The sequence below is a fragment of the Salmo trutta genome, chromosome 4, assembly GCF_901001165.1.
Source record: "Salmo trutta chromosome 4, fSalTru1.1, whole genome shotgun sequence".
In the NCBI taxonomy this organism is placed as follows: Eukaryota; Metazoa; Chordata; class Actinopteri; order Salmoniformes; family Salmonidae; genus Salmo; species Salmo trutta.
This window is the reverse complement of record NC_042960.1, coordinates 50,268,182-50,281,917: the sequence shown is the minus strand read 5'-3', so window position 1 is coordinate 50,281,917 and position 13,736 is coordinate 50,268,182. Positions and strand designations below refer to the sequence as shown.

The window sequence follows — 13,736 nt, the reverse complement described above, 5'->3', positions numbered from 1 at the left end:
GAGCACACTTAGATTCCAATTTCAAGCTTGCCAAAAGATTAATTAAAACGCTTAGATATCGCTCTGAACAATTAAGTTCTACTTATGTGCTACAATAAGTGAAACATTAAACATCAGAATTGGTCAAATCCAGAGGAGGAAAAGAAATGCCAGAGGTCCTTATTTGCATGATCAGTTGTGAGAGCTTTAACGTTCCATTTTTTGTACACTCAAGATTAGATTCTGTTGATTATATGTGCATGTCATTAAGATTAATTAAAATTCACAAGACAGTGCCATATTCAGATTGACAGATTGACGTAGATAGTGAATTAAATTGCATTTCCAAATGATAGTAAGTCTCATACTTGATCGATTCACACTTGATGATTATAGAAACTGATTCAGTTTTTTTTATATAGATAAAAAGTAATTTAAACCTGTTTATTTTAGAAAATGGAAAATTAATAATGTTCAGCAAAATTAAGCGCATTTAGGCCCTTAGGGTTTGCTGTTTATGGGAATTTAATTAGTGAGATTAATTTAAATGAATATAGATTACATGCAGCAATATTCAAATCTATTTTACAGATGAATGATCAGCAGCAACAGGAAATGTGAAAATAGTTCATGACAATTTTTGAAGGAGTTCGTAAGGAAAAATCTAGTTTGAATTTTTTTATTTAAAAATACAAACTTCAGAAACATTTTAAACACCAAATATACTACCATTTTTTATTTCCTGCATTTTGTTGCAGAAGAGTTCTCCTGCAACAGGGTGTTCAAATTGAGATCCCACATCTCTAATTGGGTGTGGTTTCATACTGCCCTCTGTCAGCAAGTCATTTGGGATCTCGAGTGGCGCAGCGGTCTAAGGCACTGCATCTCAGTGCTAGAGGCCCTGGTTTGATCCTGGGCTATATCACAACTGACTGTGATTGGGAGTCCCATAGGGCAGTGCACAATTGGCCCAGCGTTGTTAGGGGAGGGGTAGGCCCTCATTGTAAATAAGAATTTGTTCTTAATAACTGACTTGCCTAGTTAAATAAAAAGTCAATAATATCTTTGACATTATTATGAAACAGTTTTTTGAAATTGTCCCTCTCTCATTTTCATCAGATACCCTGAGTAAAACCAGTGTTTTTCTATAGTCTTCTACTCATATGGACACTGAGTCCCTATGGACAACAGAGGGAGATGAGGAGATAGCAGGGGTTTTCAAAATTGTAGGTTATAAAGTGAAGAACAGTGAGTTTTCTTCCTTCAGATGAATTGAGTGTGTGGTGAAATACAGGCATGACCCGGAGCTAGATGCTCTGTTAGATTAAACGTTTAGTGGGTCAGAGAGAAACAATGAATTGAGAAGATTGAACTGGGCACTCGTGTGTTGGTGTGTACGGGATGTACAGAGATTTGGATGAGTGTGGGAAAGAAGTGGGAACAGAGGAGACCGCCTGTGGAGCGCCTGTACCCCTCCATCATCCCTCCATCCTCTGATCCACAGGGAGAACTCGCTATGGAGTCAGAGTTTATCCCTCGCTCACATTCCCACCACACTCCTCTACACCTAGCCTTCTTATAAAGTCTGCTCTTCTTCCTCCCCAAAAACATGCATGACATGGATGTTGATCATTACTTGTTTAACCTGGGGATGGTGTAATAGAATCTGAAGTTAGATTAGACTCTTGTATCTGTTCCTGATGCTACACAGACATTTAGAGCCATGTTCTAACTTCAGTCAAGAACCCACTGCAATTGTATCTAATATATTCTACCATTACATACAGTACATACTATAATTCATTCAGTGGCAAGTTTATTAGGTACACCCATCTAGTACCGGGTCGGACACACCTTTTCCTCCAGCACAGCCTGAATTCTTCAGGGCATTGAAACATTGCTGAAATGGTATCAAGGGACCTAACATGTGCCAGGAAAACATTCCCTACACCATTACACCACCACCACCAGCCTATACCGTTGACATCAGGCAGGATGGGGCCATGGGCCCATGCTGCTTACGCCAAACAGGCATTTGTCGGACCAGGCAATGTTTTTCCACTACTCAATTGCCCAGTGTTGGGGATCGCGTGCACCACTGGAACCACTTCTTCTTGTTTTTAGCTGATAGGAGTGGAAGCTGGTGTGTTCGTTTGCTGCAGTAGCCCATTTGTGAGGACTTACGAGTTGTGCGTTTTGAGATGGCGTTCTGCACACCACTGTTGTATTTACCTGTTCGTAGCCCACCTGCTAGCTTGCACTGCTATTCTCCTTCGACCTCTCATCAACAAGCTGTTTTCGCCCACAGGACTGCCACTGACTGGATGTTTTTTGTTTGTCGCACCATTCTTGTAAACCCTAGACTCTGTCATGCATAAAAAGCACAGTAGACCGACTGTTTCTGAGATCCTGGAACCGGTGCACCTGGCACCGACCGCTTAGGTCACTCATTTTACCCATTCCAACAGAATGCCTCGATGCCTGTCTGCCTGCTTTATATAGCAAGCCATGCCCACTTGACTCATATTCTGTAGGAGCTAACCATTTTCTAATTGAAAACCCTCCCACCAGCAATTACTGTTCTTTACACAGACACACACACAAAGAAACCGATGCATTTTTACACACGCAAACACACAGGATGTATTTCAGCTCTGTAAAGACCAGAGCATATTGAGCACTCTGTCATGACTAGTTGATTTTAACTCCTGATTTTCTGTTTTTGAGCCCACAATATAACTCTCTGCTATGATAAGCTACAGGCCTGTATGAGTAGGAACAAACTGTTCCAAAACGCTGCTGTGTTCAAATAGCTTTTTGGTATTTCATCCATCTTTCCTTTTAAAGCAATCTTTCTTTTTATTCATGATGAAAGAGGAACATACTGTATTCTCACTGAAGGAGAGATTCATTTCCAGCTACAGTGCATTCGGAAAGTCTTTAGACCCTTTGACTTTTTTAAAAACATTTTGTTACATTACAGCCTTATTCTAAAATGCATTAAATTGTTTTTTTGTTGTTTATTTTAGCAAATTTATAAACACATGTAAAAATGTGTATTCAAGTATTCAAACCCTTTACTCAGTACTTTGTTGAAGCACCTTGGGCAGCGATTACAGCCTTTAATCTTCCTGGGTATGACGCTACAAGCTTCGCACAAGTATTTGGGGAGTTTCTCACATCCCCTCAAGCTCTGTCAGGTTAGATGGAGAACATCGCTGCACAGCTTTTTTCAGGTCTCTTCAGAGATGTTTGATCGGGTTCAAGTCTGGGCTCTGGCCGGGCTTCTCAAGGATATTCAGAGGCTTGTCCCGAAGAAGCCACTCCTGCGTTGTCTTGGCTGTGTGCTTAGGGTTGTTGTCCTGTTGGAAGGTGAACCTTCACCCCAGTCTGAGGTCCTGAGCACTCTGGAGCAGGTTTTCACCAAGGATCTCTCTGTACTTTGCTCCGTTCATCTTTGCCTCAATCCTGACTAGTCTCCCAGTCCCTGCCCGTTGAAAAACATCCCCTAAGGCATGATGCTGCCACCACCATGCTTCACTGTAGGGATGGTGCCAGGTTTCCTCCAGACGTGATGCTTGGCATTCAGGCCAAAGAGTTCAATTTAGGTTTCATCAGACTGGAGAATCTTGTTTCTCATGGTCTGAGAGTCTTTAGTTGCCTTTTGGCAAACTCTGAACGGGCTGTCATATGCCTTTTAATGAGGAGTGGCTTCCATCTGGCAACTCAACCATAAAGGCCGGATTAGTGGAGTGTTGCAGAGATGGTTGTCCTTCTGGAAGGTTCTCCCATCTCCACAGAGGAACTCTGGAACTCTGACCAAGGCCCTTCTCCCCCGATTTCTCAGTTTGTCCGGTCGGCCAGCTCTAGAAAGAGTCTTGGTGGTTCCAAACTTCTTCTGTTTAAGAGTGATGGAGCCCACTGTGTTCTTGGGGACCTTCAATGCTACAGAAATGTTTTGGTACCCTTCCCTAGATTTTTGCATTCAACCTCATTGCTTGGTTTTTGCTCTGACATGCAATGTCAACTGTAGGACCTTATATAGACAGGTGTGCGCCTTTCCAAATCATGTCCAATCAATTTAATTTACCACAGCTGGACTCCAATCAAGTTGTAGAAACATCTGAAGGATGATCATTGGAAACAGGATGCACCTGAGCTCAATTTTAAGTCTCATAGCAAAGGGTCTGAATACTTATGTACATTTCTAGAAACCTGTTTTCGCTTTGTCATTATGGGGTATTGTGTATAGATTGATGAGGAAAGTGTTTTATTTAATCCATTTTAGAATAAGGCTGTGTCACATCCTGACCATAGAAAGCTGTTATTTTCTATGGTAGAGTAGGTCAAGGCGTGACAGTTTTTTTTTCTAGTTTAGATTTTCTATGTTGGTATGTTCTAGTTTTGTATTTCTACGTTGGGCTTTGTGTGGGATGATCTCCAATTAGAGGCAGCTGGTCATCGTTGTCTCTAATTGGAGATCATACTTATGTAGGTGTTTTTCCCACCTGGGTTTGTGGGAGATTGATTTTGAGTAGTGTATGTTTCACCTCTGCGTCACGGTTTGTTGTTTTTTGTTCTTTAGTTTATGTGTATGTATTGCATAGTTTCACAGTGAAAATAAAATGTGTAACAACACACACGCCGCACTTTGGTCCGCTCCTTCCTACGACAACCGTGACAGGCTGTAACATAACAAAATGTGGAAAAAGTCAAGGGGTGTGAATACTTTTCAAATGCACTGTATGTCCACACTATCCAATCACACCCACCCCATCCCAGTATGTCTTAAGCAGCCATTCAAGATTCTAAGTTTCAAGTTTCAAGTTTTATTAGTCGTAGTTTTAGGATATGCATGGTATGCATGTTCTTACTTGTATGTTCCTTCTCGATAATGAAACAACATTAATACATAATAAAATATAACAATACGAACATAAAGGAATATAATAAAATTTTTAGCATAAGTATAATACAGGATGGCACAATTTATAGTCGAATATTTACATGTCTTTTGGGGGAGTAGGGGATGGGCGGCAATGTATAATAAGTCTGGTAGCAGCAGTTATGATGTGTGTTTATAGCACGAATGTATATATGCGTGTGTGTGTGTGTGTGTGTGTGTGTGTGTGTGTGTGTGTGTGTGTGTGTGTGTGTGTGTGTGTGTGTGTGTGTGTGTGTGTGTGTGTGTGTGTGTGTGTGTTTGTGTGTCTGTGGTTGTGTGGATGAATGAGAGTGTGTGGGCTAAGATGTGGAGAATCAGAGCAGGTGGTCAGTCCGGTTCAAGTGTTCAGCAGTCTGATGGCTTGTAGATAGAAACTGTCTCTCTGAGTCTGTTGGTGTCAGACCTCATGCTAATATTTAGGTTTCTCGATTCCATTCTTTTACGTTTAGATTTGTGTGTATTGTTGTGAATTGTTAGATACTACTGCACTGTTGGAGCTAGGAACACAAGCATTAACGCCCGCAATAACTTCTGCTAAATATGTGTATGGGACCAATACAATTTGATTTGATTCCGCTTGCCCGACGGTAAGGGAGAGAACAGCTCATGGCTGGGGTGTTTGGGGTCCTTGATGATGCTGCATACCTTCCTCAGGCACTGTTTTGAGTATTTAGAATGTCTTGGATGGGTGGGAGCACTCAAACCTTCCACCTCCTAAACCACTTTTTCCTTCATAGACGGCCCAGATCACAGTAATGAGGAGGAAGAGCACTCAAACAGACCCCCCAGAGTTTACTAATTGAAACTAGTGGCCTCTCCTGCATATTCCCTCTATTGTGTCAGTCTAAAAGAGACATCTAACTTTAATCAGCGTCTGGCTGGGTTGGGGAGCATTGGGATGGGGAGCAGTGGAGCCTAGGCTCTTTTTCCCCTGCTGTTTCATTTATACACACTCTGTTACCTCATTAGGGTTGATGCAGGTGAGCCTGTTGATTCAGACTGTGGTGCTGCCTGCCTGCCGCTGACGGTCCTCATTATCACGCCTCTCTTCTCTTCCCCTTCTCCTCCGCTCACGGTCACACAGACAGAGTAATCCTGAGAGATAGGTGGAGAACAGGAGAGAGGAGGTTAGAGAGGGAGGGCACTTTTACTGGAACGAGGATGAACACAGTGGAAAAGAGGAAAGACATGGTCCAGTCTGATCATCCATGTTCACTCACTATGAAAACACACAGCTTTTACAGTACCATACCATAGTACGGTACGCTGTATATGTATCATATAGCACAGTGGTTCCCAACGCTGGTCCTCAAGTACCCCCAACAGCATACATGTTTATTGTAGCCCTGGACAACACACCTGATTCAACTTGTCAACTAATCATTAGGCCCTCAGTGAGTTGAATCCGGAGTGTCTGTCCAGGACGACAACAAAACTGTGCATTTGATGTTGTGGATGTTGTCCACTGTTTAAATTATTCACTCATATGCATTTACTCTCTAAATATACACATATGGATAGTACATCCAGCTCCAGAGGAGTGAGTGTGGCTCTCAGGTTTATTTGTAGAAGTGAATAAAGCAGCGGGACCAGAGAAGTGCATTACAACTGAGGTGCGGCAGGACGCCCCATTATTTCCATTACGGACCAGAACCAATGAGGTGCAGCTGAATACTCTGTTATTTTTACCTGGTGGGGCCGAGGCAATGAGGTGCCATGGGATGCTTTCTTCTTCTCTATCTATCTGAGAGGAGCACAGAGAGGAGAGGACACACACATACAGTACACAGAGAGTGAGACACTGCATCTGCTCCCAGGGCTGCTTTGTTCTCTCTCAGAAAGCCATCCATACATCCATCCAGCCACCCCCTCACTCTCTTTAGCTGCCTGCCTGCCTGGCTAAGAGGTGATGGAGAAACAGCTTAATTTAATAATCTCCACTGATTGTGTTTGCTGGGACACTCACGACAAGGACATGCCAGGTTTTTATTAGAAGCCCAATTAACACTACCTCTGCTTTCTGTTTGGACTTTTGTTAAAGATTGAGCACCCGGCTTCCTAGTTATTAGGATCTGGAGCAGCAACAGTTGAGACAGAATCAGTAGCCTAGATCAGGTGCAAAATAGGTGATTTTTTTTTTTACAGTGCAGGTGATGGAGAAGACTGGATCCAGAGATGTAGCCTATTTATCAAATATAAAATTTTTTAAAATTATGAAAAATAGTGGTTGACGAAAAACATAAACATTTTGCCACTAGTAATATTATCTCAACTCGAGGACAAAGTGCAAAAGCGCTTCAAACACAGGACAAACACCCATAAACTCACGCCTAGACAAGCATCTCTGATTGTGGAGAACAGTTGGGCATCATGCCCTAACCTGGCATAATCCATTCACACCTTTAAACAGGGAAATTCTTAATGAACATTGATATTACACTTCAAAGGCAATACTAGCCTATAGCATGATTCACACCATAATGGCAATATTTTACTTGTTAATGAAAACAAAGACTTAATTTACATAAACATTAGTGTTTACAACAAACAATGAAATTACCTCAACCTGGATAAACCAAAAACGAAAGCCCCGTAAACTGTGGTTAAAAGTCGTGCTTGACCAGCGCACTCACCAAGGACCAATTCTTGGCGTTACAAACTAAGAAATACTAATGCTTAACATTTTGTTTGTTCTTTTAGCTACATATTATAATACATTATATACATACATTATAATACAACATGTTTGATGGGACTAGCGATTGCATAGTCATAGGTTAGCAGCAAGAATTATCAACAATGTTTGTAGCAAACACTTCTGTTTCTGTGGGGAGAAATTGTGGGAAATAAATGGCCAGCGTCACTTGACAATAGCTCATAGGCAAATCGTCACAGCTTCATTTAGGTGCAAATGTATTTACAAAATGTGTTTACCTAGTGCAAATGTGTTTAGATTAACTTTGTAGGTCTACACTTGTAGATTGGTGAAAATCCACTTAGAATTAGTGTAGGATAAATTTGACCATAATATGTCTTCAATCTGACACCATTATCATCTGAATGCTATAGGTCCATAAGTGTATCCAATGGGTCTAACCAAGGTAGCAAGCCTTACATCACCACTCGGAGTACTATAAGCAGGGTAGGGAAGTACCGTTGTATGAAATTGATTACAAAAAAACTCTAATCCGTTACATTACCAGCAAAAATATTTGAATCAGATTACAGATACTTTTGACAAACTAGATGATTAATTCTAGGATTACTTTTGTTTTCTCAATGACATTCAAATCAGCATTGAAAAAAGGCACAAATGTACACTACTGGTCAAAAGTTTTAGAACACCTACTCATTCAAGGTTTCTTACATTTTACTATGTTCTATATTGTAGAATAATAGTGAAGACCTCAAAACCGTGAAATAACACATATGAAATCATGCAGTAACCAAACAAGTGTTAAACAAATCAAAATATATTTTATATTTGATATTCTTCAAATAGCCACCCTTTGCCTTGATGACAGCTTTGCTCACTCTTGTCATTCTCTCAACCAGCTGAATGAGGTAGTCATCTGGAATGCATTTCAATTAACAGATGTGCCTTCTAAAAAGTGCATTTTTGGAATTGTTTTCCTTCTTAATACGTTTGAGCCAATCAGTTGTGTTATGACAAGGTAGAGGGGGTATATAGAAGATAGCCCTATTTGGTAAAACCCCAAGTCCATATTATGGCAAGAACAGCTCAAATAAGCTCAGTTGGTAGAGCATGGTGTTTGCAACGGCAGCATGGTGTGTGCAACGCCAGGGTTGTGGGTTCGATTCCCACGGGGGGCCAGTACAAAAAAAAATAAAAAATGCATGAAATGAAAATGAAAATGTATGAAATGTATGTATTCACTACTGTAAGTCGCTCTGGATAAGAGCGTCTGCTAAATGACTAAAATGTAATGTAAGTGCAAAGAGAAATGGCCATCCATCATTACTTTGAGACATGAAGGTCAGTCAATACGGAACATTTCAAAAACGGTGAAAGTTTCTTCAAGTGCAGTCGCAAAAACTATAATGAAACTAGCTCTCATGAGGACCGCCACAGGAATGGAAGACCCAGAGCTACTTCTGCTGCAGAGGATAAGTTCATTGGAGTTACCAGCCTCAGAAATTGCAGCCCAAATAAATGTTTCACAGAGTTCAAGTAACAGACACATCTCAACATCAACTGTTCAAAGGTGACTCTATGAATCAGGCCTTCATGGTCGAATTACTGCAAAGAAACCACTACTAAAGGATACCAATAAGAAGAAGAGACTTGCTTGGGCCAAGAAACACGAGCAATGGACATTAGACCGGTGGACATTTGTCCTTTTGGTCTGGAGTCTAAATAGGAGACTTTTGGTTCATACCGCCGTGTCTTTGTGAGATGCAGTGTGGGTGAACGGATGATCTCTGCATGTGTATTTCCCACCGTAAAGCATGGAGGAGGAGATGTTATGGTGTGGGGGTGCTTTGCTGGTGACACTGTCCGTGATGTATTTATAATTCTAGGCACACTTAACCAGCATGGCTACCACAGCATTCTACAGCAATACGCCATCCCATCTGGTTTGGGCTTAGAGGGACTATCATTTGTTTTTCAACAGGACAATGACCCAACACACCTCCAGGCTGTGTAAGGGCTATTTGACCAAGAAGGAGATTGATGGAGTGATGCATCAGATGACCTGCCCTCCACAATCACCCGACCTCAACCAAATTGAGATGTTTTGGGATGAGTCGGACCGCAGAGTGAAGGAAAAGCAGCCAACAAGTGCTCAGCATATGTGGGACCTGCTTCAAGACTGTTGGAAAAACATTCCAGTTGAAGCTGGTTGAGAGAATGCCAAGAGTGTACATAGCTTTCATCAAAGCAAAGGGTGGCTATTTGAAGAATCTGAAATATAAATTATATTTGGATTTGTTTTAGACTTTTTTGGTTACTACATGTTTCCATATGTGTTATTTCAAAGTTTTGATGTCTTCACTATTATTCTACGATGTAGAAAATAGTAAAAAATAAAGAAAAACCCTTGAATGAGTAGTGTACCTTTTTTTCTGCCAGAGCGAGTTTGACCACCTGTCAGAGATGACTATGATGACACACCAAATGCATTTGATGGATTGCGGGAAATGAGCAGGAATTGATCCCCACAGTGGAGGTGTTATAATACCCAATTGTTTTTCCACAATTCATTTTTCCCATAGGGTATTTTAGAAACACTTTGGCAGTTTTAAAGCAAATTTTATTGCAATTCTATATGTTTTGCTATGTCTAATGTGTACTCGTGGTATTTGAGTGACTAAAGAAGTACAATAATATCGATGAGCCTAAAAACCTGAATAAAAAAAACGTTAGCTGACACGGGTTAGTTAATCTGGACATTTATGACAAGTCTATAAATAGCTCTCTAAGGTATTCAATGACTGACATGACAAGAGGAACTGATGATGCACTACCCAATTTCGAAATTGCACCTTGTGCATGCTACTATTACAATGTTCAAGAGTACAGTAAGTCCCGTTTTTTGGATTCTTAAGGCAGCCGACATGTTTGCTTGGTTAGGGAACAGTGAATGCATGGCACAGTTGTTGTAGCAGAGCAATTTGCGTTGTGTAAAATAGGTCATCTGTGGATAGTGTGGACACGGATGGTCTCCTTAGCTTGGCTCTGGCTGCACTGAGCACCCCTCCTCCATCTCTCTCTCTGTGGCTGGTACCTGGCTGTATTAATATCTGCTTGGTGTTGAAAGGGACAAGTCGCTCTAATTCTGATGAATGGTCAGCCCAATGAAGAGGCGCAGAGCGAAGGAGAGGCGCTGAGAAAAAATAGAAGGTTTAACTTGTGTCAGGGCTCTCTGTAAACTCATTAATCATCTCAGCTCTCTGTGATTTGCTCCTCCTGGCCACTATTTCAACAGCGTCTCCCACAATGCACCGCTCCAGTTCTCCCCAGTAGCCACAACTCACCACGTTACCTCTCGTTTCACACAACCCTTATGCATCACACATCCACACACCGTCATATCCATCTCTCCTCCCTGAAGAAGGCCTGGTTTGTTGGAGAAAACAAGAACTCCCAGGAGGTTGGTGTGTAGTGTCCTCTCCACTAGTGTTTCTGTATCCATGCCTTCCTTAATCTGCCAGACTATGGGCTGCTGTGGCCATCGAGTGGGCCATCCCTTGGTCCAAGGAAATAAGGAGCTCATCATGTGGAGAAGTGGGCGTTTCAACATTATTAGGACCATTAGTAGATCATCATATTGCACATATACACAACACACACAACACACCCACATACACAATGCACACACACACATTTCTGTAATGATTATGAAGGATTTACCAGTGGTGTTAATGCACAGTAGCAGTGCTCCTGGTCCTTTACAGAACTTGTAATGTGTGAATGAATTAATGTGTGAATTAATGGTGTTGGGAAAGCAATGGCTGTGCTTAAGTCTTATCAGTGCTTTATGGCCGGCTCACAGCCTCCTAATGTGTGTGTGTACTGCTTTAGTGCTGACTCCATTAACTAGGCAGCTCATTCTGAGGCTAAGGGCCATCCTTTCCCTCAGGCTCTAATTCAATACCACGTATAATCCAACGTCTGTAATGCACCAAATGTCCTAATGTGGTGAGGCCTTGCTCAGTCCTACCTGCCCAAGATTGATTTTAGTTGGACCACTTGTCTGTGGTTACCTGGCTGTGCCTGAGTGGATTGTGTTGATTGATTGAAGCCTTACTCTAACTTGTCTCTGTGTTTGTTGTGTGTGTTCTCCACAGTGGGAGGAGGTGAGTGGTTACGATGAGAACCTCAACACCATCAGGACCTACCAGGTGTGTAACGTGTTCGAGCCCAGCCAGAACAACTGGCTCCTTACCACCTTCATCGACAGACGAGGGGCTCAGCGTGTCTATGTGGAGATGCGTTTCACTGTCCGTGACTGCAGCTCCATCCCCAGTGTCCCCGGCTCCTGTAAGGAGACCTTCAACCTCTACTACTACGAGACGGACTCGGTCATCGCCACCACCAAGGGAACCGCCTTCTGGATGGAAGCCCCCTACCTGAAGGTGGACACCATTGCGGCTGACGAGAGCTTCTCCCAGGTGGACTTCGGTGGTCGATTGATGAAGGTCAACACGGAGGTGCGGAGCTTCGGCCCGCTGTCTCATAATGGTTTCTACCTGGCCTTCCAGGACTACGGGGCCTGCATGTCTCTGCTGTCCGTACGTGTCTTCCATAAGAAGTGCCCCAGCGTGGTGCAAAACTTTGCCATCTTCCCCGAGACCATGACGGGTGCCGAGAGCACCTCCTTGGTCATTGCCAGAGGCACGTGCATCGCTAACTCAGAGGAGGTGGATTTTCCCATCAAGCTGTACTGCAACGGAGATGGAGAGTGGATGGTTCCCATCGGGAGCTGCACCTGCAAGGCTGGCTTTGAGCCAGACAACGGCAACGTCTGTAGAGGTGAGTTCAGTTCTCCTCACTTACAATAACCCCTATCACACCGGCGCTTTGTCTTACTGTGTCATACTGTTTTACTGAACATATGAAGGCATTGTCTCACTGTGGAAACAGTGGTGAGGATAAATGAAGTAAGGGCAGACACTGGAACAGACATTTTGTTTCGTCTGGCAATAAGTACTGTCAGGGGATAGCTACTGTATGTGGGCGGCTAGCCAATCACAACTGTACTGAGGGACGACTGATTAGACCAGCAGCAGGCATTATATTTGAAAAGTTCATAATTGTAATCATTTTTTTCCATCAAGGTACAAGAAAAGGTTGTTTTGTCTATTGCCAGTCAGAAGCACAGAGGGAGCCAGAAGCTGATTGTACTTTATTTTGAAAATTCTGTTTTTGAATTGTGGTTATTCTATAAAGAGTCATTTAATTATCATTATCATGCTAATAAAGTTATTCAAAGTTATTACGTTTTTCCATAAACTGTGTTCAGACCGATTTAGCTGTTTGGATTTTCCACTCTGCAGTATCTACAGTGAACTACCTGCATGGAATGTTTTCCTCACACAATACTATGTTCACAAATGACCATGTTTATCTTCTTCGTGTCATAGAAGGAGGACCTCTGTGTTCCATTCTTGACATTACTTCATTCAGGACAAACGTACGCACGCACACGCACGCACGCACGCACGCACACACACACACACACACACACACACACACACACACACACACACACACTTTTAGACTCCCATATCTTCTCTCACTGATTGCTAGTCTGCCTGTGTGGAGATCAGATAAGATCGATCTGCAGCTATATGGGCTGATCAATAATATAGATGTTAAACCCATCCACCTAATATGGAGTGGAGCCTGTTTCTCAGATGACCTAGTGGAGTCCTTGGCTGGGGAGTTGTTGACTTCATTTGGCCTCTGAGGTGAGCATTTAGATCAGTTAAATAGTGGATCTGATTACTGTACTGACGGTCACATAAGGTATGTGTCATCCAATAGTGACTAAATGTTTTATCATGGAAATTAAAGTGTCACTATGTCTATTAGAGGGGATGTATATGAGAGTAAAGGATATGATTTATATCTGCAGTAGATCATAGCCACTCTAATGTTGGAATAAGCTTGCCTGAACATGTGTATAATTTGTGAGTAAAATGTTCTAAAGGTGTTTATTTGGATTAGTGTGACATGGTGCTGGCGTAAAAGCGAGACTTGGCCTGGCTCTGCTCTGCAGTGTATTATTAGCAGCCTTCTTCCTTTATGTCTGTGTGATGGGTTCTGAGCATCCTTCTTTCAGTC

The 13,736-nt window shown here is 42.2% G+C and overlaps 1 protein-coding gene across 2 annotated transcripts in view; it reads left to right on the top strand.

Annotated features, from left to right (window-relative positions):
* LOC115192521 (ephrin type-B receptor 1-like) overlaps nt 1-13,736 on the top strand; it is a 158,549-nt gene that overhangs the window by 56,989 nt on the left and 87,824 nt on the right. For both annotated transcript variants that reach the window (XM_029751132.1, XM_029751130.1), the window contains exon 3: nt 11,738-12,422. In XM_029751132.1, coding sequence (XP_029606992.1) covers nt 11,738-12,422 — 685 coding nt within the window. The remainder of the gene's footprint in view (nt 1-11,737; nt 12,423-13,736) is intronic.